The sequence below is a fragment of the Eleutherodactylus coqui genome, chromosome 8 (genome assembly GCF_035609145.1).
Source record: "Eleutherodactylus coqui strain aEleCoq1 chromosome 8, aEleCoq1.hap1, whole genome shotgun sequence".
Taxonomy (NCBI): Eukaryota; Metazoa; Chordata; class Amphibia; order Anura; family Eleutherodactylidae; genus Eleutherodactylus; species Eleutherodactylus coqui.
The window spans coordinates 23,565,520-23,586,750 of record NC_089844.1 but is presented as its reverse complement, the minus strand read 5'-3'; the positions used below and the strand labels follow the sequence as shown (position 1 = coordinate 23,586,750).

The 21,231-nt window shown below is 45.7% G+C and overlaps 1 protein-coding gene across 3 annotated transcripts; it reads right to left on the bottom strand.

Moving 5' to 3' along the window:
- Positions 1 to 2,866: 2,866 nt before the first annotated feature.
- Positions 2,867 to 17,117, bottom strand: CCDC14 (coiled-coil domain containing 14). 3 transcript variants are annotated; one of them, XM_066575311.1, is made up of 13 exons: positions 17,026 to 17,117; positions 16,775 to 16,833; positions 16,603 to 16,678; positions 15,667 to 15,739; positions 14,690 to 14,812; positions 13,175 to 13,348; positions 12,237 to 12,319; positions 11,591 to 12,080; positions 11,327 to 11,468; positions 10,617 to 10,690; positions 8,703 to 8,924; positions 7,346 to 7,478; positions 2,867 to 3,938 (listed from the first exon to the last, which is right to left on the bottom strand). In XM_066575311.1, the coding sequence occupies exons 1-13, from the start codon at positions 17,053 to 17,055 to the stop codon at positions 3,050 to 3,052; spliced, it is 2,568 nt and encodes an 855-aa protein (XP_066431408.1). In that variant the 5' UTR covers positions 17,056 to 17,117; the 3' UTR covers positions 2,867 to 3,049. The 3 variants fall into 3 exon arrangements, with proteins under 3 accessions (XP_066431408.1, XP_066431409.1, XP_066431410.1); XM_066575312.1 differs by lacking the exon at positions 15,667 to 15,739 and having other exon boundaries at positions 16,603 to 16,833; positions 17,026 to 17,066; XM_066575313.1 differs by lacking the exons at positions 15,667 to 15,739; positions 17,026 to 17,117 and having other exon boundaries at positions 16,775 to 16,834.
- Between the last annotated feature and the right edge of the window lie 4,114 nt (positions 17,118 to 21,231).

Genomic DNA, 21,231 nt, shown 5'->3' with positions numbered 1-21,231 from the left:
ACATGGTGTTACACCGCACCTACCATGTGGTTTTTTTTTTTTTAAATAAAATGTGTTAAGGAGCCGCCTTTTCACTTTTGTTGTTGCTATTTAACCCCTTAGTGATGGCTCCATTGTCCTTTTATGCCCTAGTTAAGTGGGCTTTAATCCTCAGGGACATAAAAACATTCTTCCTCTGAGGATTAAAGCCACATGGGCTGAGGACGTGACGGCTCCATGCTGACAAAACTGGAGCTGTCATGAGGGGATCAGGATATCCAACCCTTGGTCATGCGATCGGCGCTATCCAATGGATAACAGCGATCACATAAGAGTACAAAAAAGTTAGTTTTACCTCCCCCCTCATGGTTCATACATGGTTCAATACTTATTCCCGTCCTTCGAATTCCCCCGGTCTGATGTTCTCTGCGCATGCAGACCTGATGTCATAAATCAGGCACACGCACAGAAGGACTCGCGCCCTGGGAAATTTAAAAGCCCTCTGCTCCTGGCCAGCATATGTAACCGGGAGCAGAGAGATATCACCAGGAACCGCAGTTTGCGGTCACGTGATCGCAGTTATCCAATGGATAACAGCAATCCTTTAAAGTAAAAGGGGGAAAAAAAAAATTTTCAGCTCCTCTCCTGGATCATATCAATGAGAGGTGATGAAATTATGCAACTAAGGCCCCCAGATTTATCCATAGTCCTTACCCCGTCCCCTGCGGCCGTCACCAAAATGGCAGACGCATGTACAAAAGTCGCAGATTGCCAGGGTAATTTAAAATCTCCCTGCTCCTCACCACGGTCACGTGATTGCTGCTCTCCAATGGATAATGGCGATAATGTAAAAGTAAAAAAAAAAAAATTAAAATTTCACCCCCCCCCCCCCTCACGAACGCTGGAGACCATGGATTGCCATGAGAGACTCAGCTACCTTTTGAAAACAGGCAGATTCGACTCCTAGGGGTCCTTTGAACCAAGAGAGCAAGGTCTCCCCCAACCCCCCCCCCCCTCCCCTTTCGGCCCCGTTGTGCATACAGACATGAGGGCCACAATGGGTATGTCTCTGAACATAGGACAAACAGGGCTATCCATTTGAGTGCAAGTCCTTATTCTTATGTGCACTATAGAAAAAAAAAGTCTTTAAAATATTTAGCAAAAATATATTTTTCTCCACTAAATTCCATTAATTCCTGAAAAAAAAAATCTGTGGGGTCTAAATACTCCTGACATGCCCCAGCCAGTACATTAAAGGGTGTAGTTTTTAAAACTGGGTCATTTGTGGCTTTGTAGAGGAAAACAAAGTGTTCCTCAAAATATTGATAAGTAATGTTAACATTTTACCATGTCTCTGAAATGGTTAAAAAAAACAAACCCTGACGTATTTCAAATGTGCATCCAGAATAAAGTAAACAGATGGAAATGTCTTATCAAAAACTTGTACCGTATGTTTACACCTGAGATTAGTTGAAAATGTGAAAAATCTTTTCAAAATTTTTCCAATTTTGGCACTTAATAAATATACACTGTTTTTTCACCACATGTTGTACTTCATTTAGGTGGTAAAAATAGACAATGTCAGAATCAGATATGCAAAACCTTTACGGAGTTATTGCATGTTAAAGTGACACGTCAGAATTCAAAAGTTTGGCCTGGTCACTAAGGGGTTAAGCAGTTTGACTCATGGTCAGCCGGAGCGCCTGAAAACCTTCAAGTGAAAGCGGGGTAAAATATTACCTACTAACCAAATGAAGATAATGTTGTGTTTTTGAATACAGAAAGTTTTCTAACTTGTTTTCACTCGTTTCCTGGCTGTGCGGACAAGAGGTCTAACTTACTGTAAGCTGGAGGACCACCAGGCATCTAAGTGGCTTCTTACACTAGAACAAGCCTTCCCAATCTGCAGATATATTTGATATAAAAAGTGTAAACCTATAGCGTCGTAGAGGCTAGAATGGGGCAGATGGAGTTCAACATTGTAAACTTTTGACGGACCTCCTATGCATTTTGTTATTTATTTATTTTTTTGATTTTTTTTTGGGGGGGGGGGGGGGGGGGTTGTGGAACAAAGTATACTTGGTGTGGGGCTTTAATTCCTGCTGATACCAAAAATATGGCGCAGGATTAAAGCCTCTGCTCCTGCAATCAAGCATGAGCAGGTCAGGTTCTCAGCTGAGGACCTGGAGGAGGAGATTAAAGAAATGCTAACAGCTTCTGCCTTCTCCTTTCCCAGGTACATAACACTCACCGAGCGCTATATACTAAAGACTGAAAGTGGAAGTATTAGTTCCACTATGCAACCCCATGACTGCTGGGTTCTAGCAGACCCTGATCAGCTCTGTTAGTGACTGATGTTACTACAGGTGATGATTTTCCCTGTAACTGGGCTCCTATGGATGCCTCAACTACAGTGGAAAAGTATGGAAAAAAAAAAGTTATGTCATGGGGGACAGAGATGGTAAAATGGAGCAAAGAATAAATAAGAAAAAGAGACCCCAAAGCAGACACTACCCAAAACAGTGACCATAAGGGCCTTGCAATCTAAAACTATACACATATATTAAAATGTCCAAAACAAAATGAGGAACCCATTCCTGTTCTTTAACGTAAATATACAAAAAAAAAACCTTCATTGGGGGTAGAAAAAAAAAAAAAAAAATATATATAAAAAAAAAAAAATCAGGGAAAGAAAAAAAAAAAAACAGCACAAATTAATTGGTAGCTGGAGGAACAACCCAATAGGGCAGTAGACCTACCACATGGGTGAAATCCCTAAAAAAAAAAAAAAAAAAAGGCTGGTCCTTAAGGGGTTAACTTATGTTTTTATGCCATCAAATGCCTCAAAGGGGAAAAATATTCAACTACAAAATTTTAGGAAAAAAAATTTTACTGTGAAAAACACACTTTAATGTAAGAAGATAAAGGTCTATAAACACAAGATTCTTTAAAAATTACAGTTTTTAATGTAAATTCAGAAACATAATTTGACATTTTTGGTAACAGCCCGCTGTAAGGTCCTCTGCAGTTTAGGGGTATTGGCACCAATAGCCGCAGTCTCTGCCTAGTCCTACTTCCTGGCGCCTCCATTCTGTAAGGTCCGCTGCAGTTTAGCGATATTGGCATCCAGGGCAGCGAGGCCATTCCTGAAGTCCTGCTCATCGTGGGACGTGAAGGTGGAGAAGGAGCAGATGGTAGAGTCTGGTTTTCCCTCAAACAATGAGCGCTCGCTGGGCGGATCATCTCGGAACTGCAGGCTCTTCATTTGCTGTAAAACGGGTGGTGGGTACGACTGAGGTGGGATTGTTGATGGGGGTCCTTCTACCCTGGAGGTCATATCTGATGTGCAGAGATAACGTGAATCTATGTGAACCCCAAGATTCTTATCCGAGCGGCTGAGTCCGTTGGGATTGAGATACGGGCAGCTGGCATCTGTGTCCCTCTCCAGACTGCACACTTTGGGGGGCGTACACATCAGCCTCAGGGAAGAATCATACTTGGCTTTAGGGGGGCTGCTCGCCAAAGGCAGATACACGGTCTCATCAGGTCTGTGCTCCTCACTGATTATATAACAGGATTCACTCCCTAGTTCTTGTTTTTGGGGGCTGTAGGTGAGTTCTCGGGGACGAGCCTTTCTGGGACTATTGTGCGGGAGATGCGTCTTGCTAATCCCATAATCCTCACTCAGTTCGGCATTTACTGCTTTACCGCAGCTCACCTGTCCGCTGGCTGCAAGCAGAGGGTTACTGGAGTAAATGGAGTCTGTGCCTGTGAATACCTGGTCTGTCTCCAACCTCTTCAGATAGTTCATGATGGAGTTGTTGGCGGGACATTGCTCGCTCTGGGCCTGTTTATCGTAGCTGCCCAGGGCGGCCTGCGTCAGGCTGCTGCTCCGTTTGGGTTTCGGGCTGTCTTTACCGAGATCGCAGAGCAGTTTGGCCATGCTGGCTTGTAGAGTCCTGTAAAGAGAGCCACATTAATGGGACCAAATAACGTGTGATACAGAGATGGAACGCAGCACAGTTGTCATTCAGCTCGCTACGTGCAACAATATACTGTAAATATTCAACTCTTAATGAGCAGCTCTAACATAAAGGCACCGACAGGTGAAATGAAAGACCATCTGCTGACAATCCCACAATACAATAGGCAGCGAGTGGGCACTCAGTTTTTCAAGTTGATGTGTTGGAAGCGAGAAGAATGGAGAAGTGCAATGATCTGAACGACTGAGACATGGACCAACGGGTGATGTAGAGATGAGCCCGCCACCGCATCTCCAGAATGGCTGATCTTGAAGGGGGGGGTTCCCATAGGTTGGAATTAGTATCTATCAAATGTGGTCCAAAGAAAGACGACCAGTGACAGGGTGATGGTTGCCTAAGGCTCATTGATGTGTGTCAGGTGAAGGTCACGCGTCTGGTCCAATCCCACAAAGGAGCTACTATAGGACAAACTGCTGATAAAGTCTTCTGGTGATGATAGAAGGGTGTCAGATCATGCAGCTCGCTGTGTATGCGGTGGTGTAACTGTAGACCGATCAGGGTGTCCAGGTGTGCCTTCTGCACCACCTGCAGTGCCTACAATGGGCTCACGAGAATCACACTGGACCATGGAAAAATGGAAGGCGGCGGGAGCCTGGTCTGATAAATCGCGCCTTCTTTTACATCACATGGATGACCGGAAGTGTAACTTATCTGGTAAAGAGATGGCACCAGGGTGTACTAAGGAAAAAGACAAGCTGGCACAGACAATGTGATGGGCAATCTTCTGTTGGGTTATGTGGAAGTACCACCTACCTAACATTGTATAGGCAAGTACCACTTTATGGCAGCAGGATTCCCTAATGACAGTTCCCCGTTTCAGCAGGATAATGCACCCGTCCTCAATGCAGAAACTGCACAGGATTATATAAGAAGGAATATAGAGAGATCAAGGTGAGGACTTCGCTCTCAATCAGACTAGAAAGTTGGATCAATGGAGACCACAACATGCAACGGATAGGATCTGCTGCCAACGTCTTGTCAGATACAGATGTAGCAGCGCCATATTTGAAGGATGGCTCACTACTTTTTTTTTTTTTTTTTTAAATAAATTCTTTATTTGTAATTTTCATTTACCAGAAACATTTGCAGTTCGGTATCAGTGGAGCGGCACACGTCTAGGCAATTAGCACTATGAAAGTCACACTTATGTCACGACATTCAAGTAAAATCTACTGTATATCCATGAATCAGCAGACACTATTTGCCAGTGTTTTCTTCTTTATAGATATTATTTTAACAGTAACCTAAGTCAGGAACCGTGAGGGGAAGAGGGGGGAGAGAAAAGAGTTAAAGGTAAAGTAAGATTCAGACTGTAAATTTAGTAGAATGTAAGTACGTGAGAGGGTGTTTCGAACTGGGCCTTGTGCGTTGCACAGTTGTTCAAAGGGTGTCTTAATACGAGAGAGAAAACTTGTGGGCAAGGTAGTGAAATGAGAAAATGAAAGTGAGAGTTGAATGATCTGTCATGGAGACAGCGGTACTGGGTCAGAGATGTGATAACATTTCTATGGACATCCATGATCCATTTTGGAGGAAATGGTGTGCTTTGTGATTATCCCACCAATGTTGAAATATCCCTTTCTGCATACCCCCCAGGGGAAAGGCTCGCTACGTTTCTTTTGTAGCCGGCCAGGTTCTGTTGCCGTTCAGTTTGCATGGTGGCCGCACTACACAAATAGCATAGCCATTCCATGCAGTGACTAATAAGCTCAGGAGCGCGCTGATGCAGCATCTGTTAGCGCTGATACATTGTACCACAGGACACTGCAGACGTCTTGTGAAGTCCAAGCTGTTTTGGTGGCACAAAGAAGAACTATACAATTTTAGGCAGGTAGTTTTACCATTCTGGCTGATTGTATATTTCACTCCACCACGGCTATCACTCCTTCGTCCTGTTTTATTTACTTAGTTGTCGGGATGACGGGTTGTATGAGGCAAGTGACCATAGGAGTTAATTACTAGCAGCAAGGGTGAGGTGCTATTCATGCTGACCCTGTTAGAAGGGCCACGGCTTCTGGAATTTAATTTTGTTTATGGTTTGCTGCTTTTACATAAGTGAACTCAGAAAACCTGTTTAGTATCATAGAGATCAGCAGCACCTGATGTGTGCAGGGACTGTCCCTAGACAGTGACCTATGTACAAGAGAAAGGAAATGGCCCCTGGCTTCCATTAAAGTGGTTTTCTAAGGAACTACTATTGATTGGTTGGTGCCTACTGCTTGGGACCTGGGCTGATCTCTCTGACTCTCCCCCGCGCCGACCCCCATGGCCCCCCGAATTTTCACGGACGAGCATGCAGTTACTCGAAAAAAGCGATGCTCTCTCGAGTAACTGCCCTTACCGAGCATGCTCGCTCATCTCTAGTGCAGACCTATTTAACCCTTTTCAATCCAATTTGTATCCTGCTTTTTCTAGGGGGCTTACTCTTTTTCTGCCGTCATACAACAGCGCTATATGCTGGCTAAAGCCAGTACTGCATGAGGTGACACGTTGGATAGGCTCCAACAGCAGAGAGGCTGGCAATATACAGTAAGAGAACCACGACGGATGTCTTCCAACATCAAAGCTGTAAAGCCTTAAATCATAATGTCTTCAGACGTCAGACAGTGGATTGATGAAAAGGGTCAAAATAAACAGGAGCTGTATTTGCAGTTACAACCGCCAGCCAATACACAGGAACCGGAGCAGAAGCTTCTGCTGCATACCCCAGTGTGTAGCGGCAATGACAGTTGGGGTACCGAGCCGCAGAACCCAGACAATCAGTTAAAGACCTATCCTGAGGATGGGTCATCAATAGAGATGAGAGAGCACGCTCGGATAAGTCAGTTACTTGAGCGAGTCTCACTCTTCTCGAGTAACTGCATTCTTGTCCAAGTGTGCTCGGGGGGTGGCGGGGGATAGAGTGAGAGATCTCGCTCTGCCGATGCTCCCCTGAGCACGCTCGGACAAGAATGCAGTTACTCAAGAAGAGTGAGACTCGCTCAAGTAACTGACTTATCCAAGTGTGCTCGCTCATCTCTAGTCATCAATAGTACTTCCCTAGAAAACCCCTTTAAGAAAAATGATCCAATACCGGAGAGTGGCAGCTATCTTTCTTCTTTCCAGCATTGGACAGTAAGGCTTGTCACCATGAATCAATACCAGTGCCAAATCAGTGTAGGTCATACAGACCGCTACGGAGGAGGAAGCATTTTATGCAGAAACTCCAAAAATCATATATTGTATTCACGTATATATTTACTCCTAATGGAGGAGAATGAAGAACTTATCTGCTGCCCTCTGCAAAGAGAGGTAAAACTACAGACTAGTAGAATGGGGTTTACCGTGTGAGCTCGCGGAGTCGCGTGACCTCTGCATCACGTTGACGTAAGGTAATACCCAGAATCTGGTTCTCTTTCTCTGAAGCCTCCAACTTAAACTGCACAGACTTCATCTTCCCCACAGCCTCCTCCATGTCTGAAATATATAAATACATTGGAGATTTTTTTGAGAACTGCTGGTATACAACTAATCCTGATAGACGAGGCACAATGCACCACTTTGTGATAGATTTCCAAGACTGATACAGTTTACTGTCCTAGACCTAAAACGACTACAGATATCGCTTAAAGTCAAAGGACCTGCATATGCCAACATGAGCATGACAGGTCAATGTGGTCATGGGAGAAAACTAGACGTATACCAGCAACTGTGCATATGTAGCATAAGAGCCTATAATGGCAGATCTTCCAGCCAATCAGCTGTTCGCTAGGCTGCTATCACAGAGCAGGAAGCAAATAGCACTATAAATTGGGTAGTGGCCCAGCATGGTATTGTAGGCACAGTTCCTATTGAAGGGAACTGGAGTTGTGCCTGCAATACAGCACTGGGCTGCTGCACAATTTATGGAGTCATCCGCTTCCTGCTTCGTACATACACTGTGGCAACAGCTCAGCGTACAAGTAAAGGTACCTTTACACGATCATCGCCTGAACGTTTGCTGTAAACAGTGAATTCGGTTGATAATAGTCCCGTGTATATGGAGACGCAAACAGGGCACTGAACGAGAGATCATTCACCAGCAGAGCTAAAAACTGAGCGGCTGTCGAGCCATGTAAACAGGAGCAGTCTGAGTGATTCCAGTTTACTGTGAATGGAGGTGGGTGGGCCAGAATAACCCTGGCTCACTCTGCCTCCAGTCACTTGAACTATCGCTTATGCGCCTGAAAGAAGTCTCGTGCAAAGGTACCTCAATTGGCTGACAGACCACCGCCAGTCAACTATTGATGATCCATCCTGTAGATAGGTCAACAATTTTTAAGAGCTGGAAAACCCCTTTAAAAGCCCATTCAAAGAACTGTATTTGTGGTTCCGTGCTGCCATGTACTTAATGGACAGCACACAGCCCAAATGTAGTCTATGAGGCCATTTTAGTTGGTTGACTTTTCACATAGTCAAGGAGGTAAAAAAAAAAAAAAAAAAAGCAGCAAGAAACGCATGTCCTATTCTTGTCAGTTTTTACAGACGAGAATAGAAAATGCAATGTATGGAGTCAGTCTCTATCAGACAGCACATAAACAGGTGTCCGTGTTCTGTCTGATTAGAGTTATACAACTTGTAATGGTCTGTCTGAATACAGCCTGAGCAAGAAAATATATGTATATCATCATAACAGGAAGCTTCTTGTGTGGAGACACTCGCCTTTCTTCATGCTGCCTGATGTGATGTCATTCTGCTGCTTTATGTGAAGTATTTCCTGCTCTCTCTCTTGGCCGATCTGGATCGCCTTCCTGCTCTCTTCCTCCTTCTGGACCTCAATCACTTTCTGCAGCTCCTCATTTTTGCTTTGCAGAGCCTTGAGTCCTTTTTGTAACTCGCTCAGTTGATGCTGAAGGGTCTCATTCATGGACTGAAGAGCGGTCACTGCAGAGGATAGAATGAGAGCAAGTGTGAGTGTTTTCATTCATCCAGGTCATGCTCCATCTCTCAGAAGTTAAGTCAAGACCAGCTGTGCTCGTTTACAAGTCTTAAAGAGGTTTGCAGATGTCGGGAATGCTTCCTACCACTCACTTGTACTGAGGAAGTCGCTCAGATGCTTTGTAAACAAGTGCAGATGATTTTGGGTTACCATTGCTAGAACTAACACATATGTCTGCCCCACGTCCCCCTCTCTGCATGTCTTCTAGAAATACTAATAAGTGGCTACGATGCCGAAACTATGTGCAAAACATATAAAGGTCTGTAAGTGGTATGAGTGGACGTCATCACTTGTTATTGTGAAAGTAAACACAAAATTAATTATCTCCAGCAGCAGTCGGCTGCTCTGTTATTACATGGATGGAACCCCTCAGTCCATAAACAAGCACATGGAACTGTACAAAATAAGCCAGAAATGTTTTAGCGTATGGAATGCTTCCATGCACGGCTCATGTACTGTATGGTCTTATGCAGCCACGACCATGTAGCAGCATTGTGCTGTGACCGATACAGAGACTGTTCAAACATACACAACCCTTTTAAAAATGCGGGGCGAGTCCCACTCTAAGAACCACCGGCAAACAGATGACATTTTTCCTGTAGCAACCGCTGCAAGATAAATGTAGCATGAAGGACAGCCATTCACATAACTGGTAGTTCTCTTACAACAGGATAGCGGAAGGTTCACCAAGACAGAAGGCGATTTTACTGAGTAACTTTCCGTTCTGGGACAGAAAAGTCACTTCTTGAGTAGGAGACCCCGCTCTGTGACGCTCATATACTTTAATAAGACGCGAACAGGGAATGCCAGCTTGGCGCAACCTCTTTAAAGGGAACCTGTCACAACCTTTGAGCTCCATAAATTACATTATGGGGCTTAAAGGCCAGGGAATGGGGAGTGGTGTTTAGTACTTACCGGGCGCCCCATTCCTGCACTGTGTCCCCCTGAAGTTCACATGCACACAAAGCAAGAATCTTCTTGGCCTGCTCTGTGCACGTGCTCTACCATAGAGGTAAATAGGAGTCAGAGTGCAGCGAGCAGGCTGAGAAGAGTCAAGCTCCCCGTGCGCTCGACCTTCAGGGGAACACAAAGCAGGAATAGGGATCAATAAACAGAAACATTTTTTTTAAGAAACTTTTTCTGTGATTGATTACACCCTGGATGCTGCTTGAAATGGAATTGAAGTCGGCAAGCATCAAACACCGCTCTCTGGAATCCCCATTCCCTGACCTTTGAGCCTCAACGTAGTTTATGGAGCTCAAAGGTTGTGATGGGTTCCCTTTAATGTTCCATTTAGACAGGGCGAGAGTCGTCTAAATCACTGCACAAGCGCAGACATCGCCGCTAAGGCAGAGAACATCGCTGGCTTCTCACTGAGCACTTCACGTTTATGTAAAGTGCTGAGTGGGCAACATTTACACTGAGTGAGAATCCTGCGATCCAGGGATGTTTTTTATGATGACTGAAAGGCAGCGATAACAAGAAGTGAACGAATAGTAAATGATTCTTTTTGCATTTGCTCTGGATGATTAGCGTTCAATTTGGTTTGTTTGAACAAATTTTGAGCGATAATCGTCCCATGTAGATGGCCTTTAACTCAAAATTCTTTAACCAGACCGCCCCTTTTCGTAAATCACCTTCAGAATTTTGCTCATCACTTCTTCCAACTCTCTCCCGTTCTCTGAGCTGTTGGTTGAGGATGCGTAGTCGCCTTAAAACAATTGACATCAAGATAGAAACGTTATTCCATGCACCAAAAAAGCCTTTATCCAATCTTTATGACTGTTGTATGGAAGGACTGTACTCCCTGAATGCGTTTACCTCGATCCTCAGATGACAGAGGAGCCGCCGCCACACAATTCTTATTCAATAAATGCATTTCAAATGGTTTTTTTATGCGGAAAGACAAATTGCTGATCGCTCTGTACAGAAGGTACACTGAAATGTCTAAGTACTAGCCACCAACTGACAACGCGACACTGAACGCAACATGAACCCATTGAAATGTGTAAAAATATGCCTTCAGCATTCTTCACTTTTCATTAATCATCAGAATTTCTACATTTTGGCATTCCTGCTGTACAGACAGAGCAGGGAATCCCAGATCTCTGCGAGTATCAACCCATCATGTACAATATAGCTATATGAATGATTCTACTTTACCTGTTAGGGTTTCCAGATAATAGCGATCAAACCCTAGAAATCCCAGAGCCTTATAGTGTAATTACAGTCACCTCTGCTTTATACACCATGTATATTCTAATCCAGCGCCTGCCCTCCGTTCTGCACTAGTATTTCATAGATGTCTTGCAGAAGTGATGAAAATGATGTAATGATATGCAGTTACCTCCGCAGCTGAGCATTCTCACTCCGCAGAGGCTGCAGGGCCAGGGCAATCTCTGCATGAATATTGGTGCTGCCCGCAACGACGGGTAACAAAGCCACGCTGTGCTCCAACTCTGTCACCAGACGCATCGCCTCCCTGTCACCTGCAGGAAATGGAGATCAGGAAACAAGATGAATCACTGGGATAACATTAAAGATAAACACATATGTACAGTTTATGCCCCATTACATTAACATCCCTAAAAAGTTACAAATAAATAAGTACCTTGATGTGTCACCAGAGATTTTATCTCCCCAAGTAAATATTTCACGGTCTTTATTTTCCTCTCTGTCTTCTCGGGGCTCTTATTATGCTTGCTGAAACTTGTCTGACAGCTGATCTCTCGCACATGCTGCAGACTGGGAGCATCATCCTCGCTAGCTGAAGCCTCATCGCTCTCTGTTGGGGGTCCTTCTTGCTCACAGTCAGATTTTGCTATATGTGATGCTGCCTGGTTCTGCAAGGGAGTTTCAGTCTGTTGTAGCTGAGCTAAGTGAGCAGCCACACACTGCAGTAAGTCAGAGTCCTGGATCAGACTCTTATAGTTATCAAGTTGAGACAATATATTGGCTTGTTGAGTCACTTGGTAGCCAGTGGGTACAGAAGCTTGTATGTTGCCTGCCATTGAAAAAGCTGAGGTTGCAGACATGGAAGATGGAAAGTGAGTGATGCCCCCTGGTGGCAGAGTCTGGTGAAAATCTTGATTCCTAGAGCTCTAGAAGAAAAAACAAAAAAAAAACAGCAATTTAATTAAATGTTGGACAGAAAATAGCTTAAACAAAAATACATAAAATTAAATCAGAATTACCAATAACACTTTAGCAATTGAGGATCTCACAGTACGAGAGAGAATCTTATATGAACCTCCTACCTGGGAATTTGCAGGATGTTGGGGGGACAGAGTTGGGGTTGATGTAGGTAACCGACAGTTATACAGAGCAGAAGCTTCAGGACCTGGAATGGTACAAGAAAAAAAATATGATTCCAGAGCAGTAAATGCAGAATCACAAAAAAAAAAAAAAACCGACAGAAGAGTAGAGGACTCAGAAATAATAAAAATATACTACATTTTGTTATTCACAAATAAAAATACCTAATCGGAGAAAAAAATCCCACCAGGATTGATATAAAGAGACAATACTGCAAACAGGAAGCGATGCTGATACCAAAACAAGATCTCCTAATGTTTATAGGAGTATAATAGGCTTTGGGTTTTACTCCTATGGACATTAGGGAGACTTTGTTTTAGTATATTTTATTATTTTTCAGCCCTCCATTGTTTTTGGCAATTGTGTATTATAGGGAGGTTGGGGCTTATGATTTATTTATGAGGTTTTGTAGGTATAACAGTAAATGCAGAATGTCCACCTCAGGCTGGTTTCACACGGCGGAAAATTTATTGCGAGTTTTGTGCATAGCAAAGCCTCACAAAACTTGCGCAAGTATGAATGGAGTCACACACGAGAGGTTTTTCCTAACTTCGATGCAGCGAGGGAAAAATTGTGGCACATTGTATTTTTTTCGCGTTCCTTGGAACGCATCGCTCGTTGATTACAATTGGGACCTTAACTACATCGCATGGCTCTCGCATATCGTGCAAAGTGAGGTTTCCCATTGAAATCAATGGGAAACATTTCCGACCCGCTATCACGCATGAAACTCGTGTGAAAAGATCGGAATTTCACAGAAGGGATGCGAGGCGATGTTGCCTGAAAATCGCCTCACATCCACTGGTAAAACTCCTGCCCATCCTTGTGTATGTAGCCTTAGGCAAGTTGTAGCTGTGTTCGCTGGTAATTCTGGGAATACCTGGAGCTGAGGGAGCACTGTAAGTCACCGGACCGGACACATGGTTTAAGCATTGCATCTGCGTAGTTACGTGGTCCAAATTTCGGGAAGGCACAATCAATGGTGGAGAACTCGCACGGGGTTTCTGTATAGCAGCATTACACAGCCCAGGGGGTAAAGTCCTTCTGAGCGGTCCTTTAGGAAAGGAAGGGAAAAAAAAAAAACATTAAGAAAAGCAGTTGGACATTAGAGGGAAGCAATGCCCAGTTCCCTTAGACGCACTGACAGTTCTTGACTTGCTTTCACATTTTTGTAACCAAAAAAAACTCTTGGTTCTGGCATTGTGTACCTTTTTTTTTTTAACAGTGATCACCATGTGGGATCAAAAGTGATATTTTAATAGTTTAAACTTATACTGATGCAACAATAAAAAGTAACATATTTGATACTTATGTGAACTTTGTGCCTGTTTCCCCGCGAGCGCAAGCAATCGTTTTTCTTTTCTTATGTCTATATTTGATACTTATTTTTTTATATATGAAATATGGAAAATATTTTTTTTATTTTTTTTTTACATAGGGGACTTGAACTTCCAATCATTTGACTGCTTGTACTATAAACTCCAATACTTACAGAATATTGTATTTTTAAAGGTTACCCACTAAGCCCTGCCACAGACAGGGCTTAATAGGTATTCATGCACGTTGGCCCTGTGTACCTTGACACGACCCTATTCTGCCGTGTTAAACCATTGTCCCCCTGTGATCACTGGGAGGACTAATGGAGACCTCCATCCAGCTCATTGCGGATACACGTGGTCAGCTTTGACTGCGGTATCTATACAGTTAAGCGCTCATTCACATGGTACAACGCTGTGAGTCTCGCAGCCCCTACGCTCTGCTGGCAGAGATCATGTACGGACTGCGATAGGCACTGTGTATGCCTGGGATAATGATGTCATGGACATGCACCGTGTGACTTTTTTTCCCCCTCCAAATCCCCTGCTCTGTGCAAAGCGGGGCTCCGTATTAAACGCTGTCCATTCGCAGGCCTTGCGAAGGGGCAGCGTTTCAATGCGCAGCCCTTCAAGGGTTCCGTATGAAACGCAGAGAAATAGAGCATGCTGCTATTTATTTCTCCTGCGGTTTATACGGATGCCCCCTTGCAGTTCCAACGCCGGTGTGCATGGAAGAATGAAAGTCCATAGACTTTCACTTCCTCCATTCACTGCGTTTTAGGCATGGGAAATACGCATGTGTAGTACGTGGTGAAAATTCACCCATGTGAATGAGGCCTAATGACGGCAATCAGAGCTAACTCGGATTGTGGTCGTTGCTGGTGGCTGTCAGCTGTCAAACAACGGATAGCCACCAGATGTGGGGCAGACTCCACTCCTGAGCCAGCTCCATACAACCTTCAAGACTACATGACATTTACATGACGCAGTTGGAAGTGTTTAAGAGCTATACATGACATCTGTGTGTGACATGAGCAACTATCCATGTATATCACAATCTATGTATATCAAAGACTCGCCTTTCTCTTTGTAGACGTGGGCGGCTGTCGTGGGTTTCCTCACTACAGTCTTCTTTGCTTTTACGGTGGATGACCTGACGTTACCTTTGGTAAACGGCATTTTGTGAGGCTTCAGTGGACTCTCTGTGTGAATAGAACAGTCATGGTAAATGTGCAGCTGCAGACACATGAATGCCCCCGAGAGCGAGTCTGTACTGTGACAAGCCACTAGGTGTGATTAGAGGGGAGATATATTTCTTCCAGATTCCGCTCCTATGTGGAGTAACATGGGAGTATCACCTGAGGGGCTTATTGATAGAGTCGGGAGAACACTAACTGTACTACCTGGGGACACAGAAAGCTGCTCTGTGGGAGTCAAATATGACCTCTGTGTAAGCTGGCAGGGAGAAGCGCTCCAGCCGGTAGCGAGGAATCTGCTGTGTATTAGTGCCGGACAGGCAAGGTATTTCTCTTGTTCATGCTGTTTTAGGCTGGGTTCCCACAGGATGGAAATCCCGCGGAAATCTTGCAGCTTTGCTGCGCCAAAAGCCATGAGGATTCCGCGGGGAAGCCGCAGCTTGAAAACCCGCTGCATTTTGCTGCGGGTTTTGGAGCGGTTCGGCCGCCGGCATTCCGCTGCGGCTTTTTCTCCCCATAGAGACGAGTGAGACCGCAATGGAAAAAAAAAACCAAACTATTGACATGCTGCGGCTGTCAATTCTGAGCTGCTTTCGCCGGTTCCGCCCAGCTTTGCCGCCCTGTGGGGATGAGATTTTAACAAAACCTCGTCCACATAGCTAGCTATTCTATGGGATTAGGAGCTGCCACACGGAATTTCCGTAGCAAATCCGTCCCGTGTGAACCCAGCCTTATTCTTGTTTAATTACAACTGTACTAAAAAAGCTGCCCAAGTGTCAGTTTACAATCTACTCCTGGCTGCTGGCTGCGTTTGATGAAAGAGATAAGCGAAGGTGATCCCGAGCGAATCCCCTCCGTACCTTTCACGTCGCACTGTAATATGTCCTGTAGTAAGGCAGCACATTGGTCCAGACCGCGATTAAGGACCAAAACCTGCAAGAAAATCATCAAATCCAACTTTGTAAACCGCGCCAATAAGACTCCTGGCTGCATACAAGACGCCGACTTTCATCATGTTGTTACATATTATATGCGGTCACTTCATAAATACAGCATGGCTGATAGTGGGAAGGTTGGGTGACGAGTGATATGGATGTTGGCACCGTTCCCTCCAGGCCGCCTGAGCTTTCTTGCCCTGAACAGGGAGGCTGCTCTCACACGTGCGTTCAGAAAATGGCATGTCTGAAATCACGTTACGGCGTTTATTAACGCAGCCCATCATTGTGACGAGGTGTGCAAAAATAGAGCAGACAGCGCTCTAAAATCGAACGCCGTTTGTGTTGGACTGCGATGCGCCATTGAGATCAACGGAAATGTTGTACTGTTAATTACAATAAAGAGTGGGCTGTGCGAGAGCAGCGGCCAAAAAGAGCGGCGGCACAAGATGGGTCGGCCACGGGTTTACCAGAGCGTTACATCTGCAGCAAATGAATAGAAAATCCACAGAAAAACTGCGCCAAACAGAACACGGTCACACGCGGCAGAAATGCTGCACTTGCTGTAGGTTCCACCATCTGCATTAGAAAGGGTAACAAACTGCGGCTGCGGATTTATCATTTGCGCTGACGGCCGACTCCGCTGCGGAGAACGGCTTCTGGATTGGTAACTGCTATGTATTGTTCCACAGACGGGAGCAAAGGGGGCAAACGCCATACCGCGACTGACGCACGCTGAACGTATACGGAGGAGGTCAAGAACTCTGCGCCACGTGAGAGCTGGGGACATATATATCTCTACACACACAGTATATACCTCGGCCGCCCCGAGAGCAGACTAACCCCTCGTCGCGGTCCTACCTGGTCCTCCGAGTCGGTGGAGCACAGCGAGTACCCGGAGTCGGCGGACGCGCTGGAAGGTCTCCTCCCAGCAGCCCTAGAAGGGGAGACATAGTAGTAGGGTCAGTAGGAAGCCGTTCTCCTCCGCAGCGGCGCCTCTGCCAGTAACTTACCTCCTCTGCCAGTAACTTACCTCCTCTTACAGCTGGCGGCCCTCGCAGGGAAGGTCAGACGTCCGGAGGAGGAGAAGACCTGAGAACAGAGACCCTCATTGTAACTGCAGCCAGAAAGCTGGACCCCCAAACCCACCTAGACCCCCAGTCATCCTCAGCCGCATCTCAGGAGTCTACACGTCCATCATGATCCAGGCCTGTTTTATGTCTTCCATCAGTCTCCTTCTCTCCTCACGCTCCATTTCTCAGCCTCCGTCCCCTCCGCGCTCACCTTGCCTGCCCGACCTCCCGCTCTTGCCATCCCCGCTGTGTGACAGCTTCAACCTTCTGTTTCTCGTCTCTGCCGCGCCGGAAGTGTCACTATGGAAACCAACGACAACCGGAAGCTTCCTAGAGCGGCGCCGAGTGGCGGGAAGATTTTCAAACTGACGTCACAAGAAAGGTCCGATCCGCCATCTTTGTTATGGGCAGTTGGCTTTTAGCCAAAACATGCGGCCCCTCCAGATCCTCAGGGACCACAGAGAAGCTGCTGCGCGGGGAGCCAATCCAGGGAGGGTCACAGGGCGACATTATCAATGACCTGACGTTCTTTCTTGTGCTGTGAGGCCTGGCATGGTGTGTGGGCAGCTCAGTGGCACCTATTATTGCATGAACGAAGTTAGTCAATGGCAAGAAGCCGGCAGATACATCGCTGTTTATGCTGTGTCAATATGCCCGTTCGCCGGTTTGTGTGTTACACCCTTCCTGTGGCAACTAAATGCCTAACTACGGCAGTGGTCTTGTTTTCCCAGCGAAGTACGTAGAACCACTCCCCACCCCCGTCCTTTTTTTTGAGCCGCCATAGAAGTCTACAGCAGCTTCCTGCGTAACACGGACAAAAATAACGCCGGCGCTATCTTTTGGGTGAAGATTTTGCATGGAAAAAACACGTCTGTCTGAATTAATCTATTGGAATGGAAGGCATCGCTTTGTCGCGGTATACGGGCGCGATTGTCACGTGTGGAAACGCCTCCGCAAATACGTCCGACCCAACCGTCCCTCTACGTTTAAGCGACTCTGTTTGAAACTTTTAGAGCGGCACGGACTGACTGCGCTCTTCCTGGTAGAGGGGGATTCGGACGTTCCCTGAAGACTATATTTGTGCCCGCACTCCTTTACTAGGCCGGCGTGGGCAACGAGTCACGTAATTATCCATTAACCCTTTCCAATCGAATTTTGGATTCAGGGTTTCCTAAAAGGCTTTCTCTTTTTGCTGTTATACAACGGTGCCATCTACCGGCTAAAGCCAGTGTGTGTGCGCCAGAGAGGCTCCAACAGCGGAGTGGCTGGCAATAGACGTCCGACAGGGTATTCTTACCATCTTCTGACATTGAAGCTGTACAAGCTTCAATCAGAATGTAGGAAGACGTCAGACAGTGGATTGGAAAGGGTTAAACCTTGTCCTGATTTGTTACGTTCAGGAAGGCGGTCTACCGTGATAGGGCGCTCCACCTTGTCTGCTTGCGTTATAAATACAGTTAGAACTGGGTTGGGCTCTTTAGGAAGAGCACAGTGGTGGCTTCACACAGTTGTTGTCTCTTGTTCTTTCTCCAATGATCATCGTTAATTAACTTAGACACGAGAGAACTCTGATCCCGGTAACCTTATTACCACATCAGAATTTAAAGGGTTACTCAACATGGGTAATCTCGTCAGAAATATGGTGTCAAAAAGTAGCAACTTTGGTGGCAGTGCCAAAATTGTGACTTTTTTGAGAGTTTATGCTGCCCTCAGCGACTGTTTTAAAAAGCGGGCGGGACCTAGCATTAGGGGGCGAGTTGGCATGCGGCTCGTTAGATTTACCATAGTTAATGCCACAACTTGTGTAAAGTCTAGCAGAAGCCTGACACCAGCCTAGATATCCGTGTTGCGCACTGAGGGGCCGCCGGGTGCCAAAAATGTCTTTAGTGTTGGCGCCGCACCGGTAAGGTGTTTATATACTTGTCACTTAAGCCGGTACAATCTTTAAGGGTCCCTTTACACGGGACGACTATTGGCCGAATAAGGCCTTGTTCACACGGGCGTATGCGTAAAACGCTTAAACATCGCGGCATCACAATTGCGTATCCCTTCAATTGGCCTTGCGCATGATCGCATATGTGTTTGCTTCTGCGCGTGTATACCTGCGTATCATACTCCCCCGTAGAGAACAAAAGGGTTTGTACGTGCGTAACTCCCGCATGTAAAATAGAACGTGCTGCGATTTTTCTTGCACGCATGACCTATGCGATTGCTACAGGCAAGTGTGAACGGATCAAGAAAAATCCATGTACTTCCATTGACTCTGCTCACCACGTATCGTGTGTGTGTAAATACGCCCATGCGAACGAGCCCTAAACGTTAGCGCAAATTCAAACGGCGTTCAGTGTAAACGCGGCCGCCAACGGGGGGACGAGCGATAAGTCGCCAGTTGTTTTCTTTCTGCTTACCAAAAAAAAGTCGCTGATTAATCAAGTCCCCCAGCGTAATGTCGCGGTCATTCATAGTGGAACGACTTGCGAACATATTTGCACGAGATTCCCTTAACCCCTTGAGTGGCACGCCCGGAAATTTTCCGGGACGAGCTCCACTGCTCATAGTGACATAGCCCGGAAGATTTCCGGGCTATGTATCACTATGGGAGCTGCAGAGCACAATGCCACAAGCTGTGGCAGTGTGCTCTGCCTGCACAGACCCACAGAGAACAAAGCAAGGGCTTTGAAAAACCAGCAGAAGATATTGCCGATCTGCCGGCAATCTCCTGCTTTGTTTACAAGTTGCCATAGAGACCATCGGCTTGTCAGAAGCAAGCCGATGGTCTCTGTGGCAGGGAGAGCTGGTTGTTAGCTGTCAGAGGACAGGTAGGTACCAGCTCTTACAGAAGAGATCAGAGAAAACCTCCGATCTCTGCTGTGTTAACCCTTTACATGCTGCAGTCTATGTGACTGCAGCATGTAAAGGGTTGTCACTGCAGCATGTAAAGGGCTGTCACCATCGGACCCCCGGAATGTGATCAGGGGTCCTGATGGGTCCCTGTGGAAGTCCCCTAAAGGGAAAAAAAAAATTTAAATAAAAATTAAAAAAAAAAAAAAATTATAAAAAAATTATAAAAACACTTGTCTCCCTTTACTTTGTAAAAAATCAAAAATACAATCACACATGTGGTATCCATGCGTCGTAATGACCCAGAGAAGGAAGTTAATACATTATTTAACCCCTTAATGACATGGCCCCTTTTTTCTTTTTTCCCCATTTCTTTTTTTCCTCCCCCCTGTTTAAAAAAATCACAACTTGTCCCGCAAAAAACAAGCCCTCACATGGCCATGTCAATGGAAAAATGAAAAAGTTATGGCTCTTGAGACGCAACTGCAAAATTAGTTGAAATTCAATGATTAGACCATTTTAAAAAACCTGCCCTGGTGGGCACGACAGGGTGGTAGGAAACCCGCCACTCAAGGGGTTAATCAATGATATCTTCACAAAAAATAATTGTGGCTCTGCGTAAAAGTGAATGATTGACGGTCATTCGTACGCTCTAACGACGAGCTGAAGGTTAGACGCTCCGCGATAAGATGCTCTTAGGGCTTATTCACACCAACACATTTGCCCTGCGTGCGCAATATCCAGTGAACAGAACATTGATCTTAATGGGTTTGTTCACATGAGCGGATGTTACTTGCACGCTCTACTTAGGTGCCTTTTGCGCATGGATATAGCACATATTAAACTTAATTGCCCGTTGAAATTCATGGGGGCGTGCTTGTAAAATACGCACGAATGTAAATATGCTTACTCCTTATCCCCCAGCAAAATGGCGGACGCATGCGCAGAAGTCGAGGAGGACCTGGGAAATTTTTAAATCTCCTTGATCCTGGCTACCAAAGGTAACCAAAAACCTAAAGCAGTTACTAGTGGGGTTGTGGTCCCCGATCACGTAATCTCCGCTATCAGATGGTAAAAAAGGTGGCGATCTACCTTAGGCCGGTCTCACCTGACTGGATAGGAATTGCGGATTCCGCATGCCTTTGATCTGCGGTAATACGCTAATCAATGAAATGCGTCGGATTACACAATCCCGCTCACATTAGCGGGTCGGAATTATGTAATCCATTCGCAGAAAGCAGAACGCAGCAAGTTCTATTTTACAACGGATATCCGTGATATAAAGCTCATTGTGCCCATAGGCAATTACATTGTGTACAGGCTGCGGGTACCTGTGTCACCGCTAAGCGACGGCGCCGGAAACCAAAACACGGTGTACTGCGCATGACCGCCTGTGTGAGTTTGCAGTTATGCGCAGTACATTACGCAGCCGTACGTAGCGCCATGGCCGGGCTCACAGCTTGGATCCGCTGCGGGCCTCCACAAGTGGATTCCACATACGGCTGTGTGAGCTCGGCGTTATTCAGACCGCTACCTGTAATCCGTAATTTACAAGAAGCCCCGGGAACGCTCGCCT

Bases quoted from the DNA above. Each gene is read 5' to 3' on its own strand.
- CCDC14 (XM_066575311.1), bottom strand. From the start codon at position 17,055: ATGGCAAGAGCGGGAGGTCGGGCAGGCAAG. The intron at 16,679-16,774 runs GTAAGTTACTGG...CTCCCCTTCTAG, and splicing joins GCCGCCAGCTGTAAGAGGAG to GGCTGCTGGGAGGAGACCTT. The intron at 15,740-16,602 runs GTAGGACCGCGA...ATTTTCTTGCAG, and splicing joins CCACCGACTCGGAGGACCAG to GTTTTGGTCCTTAATCGCGG.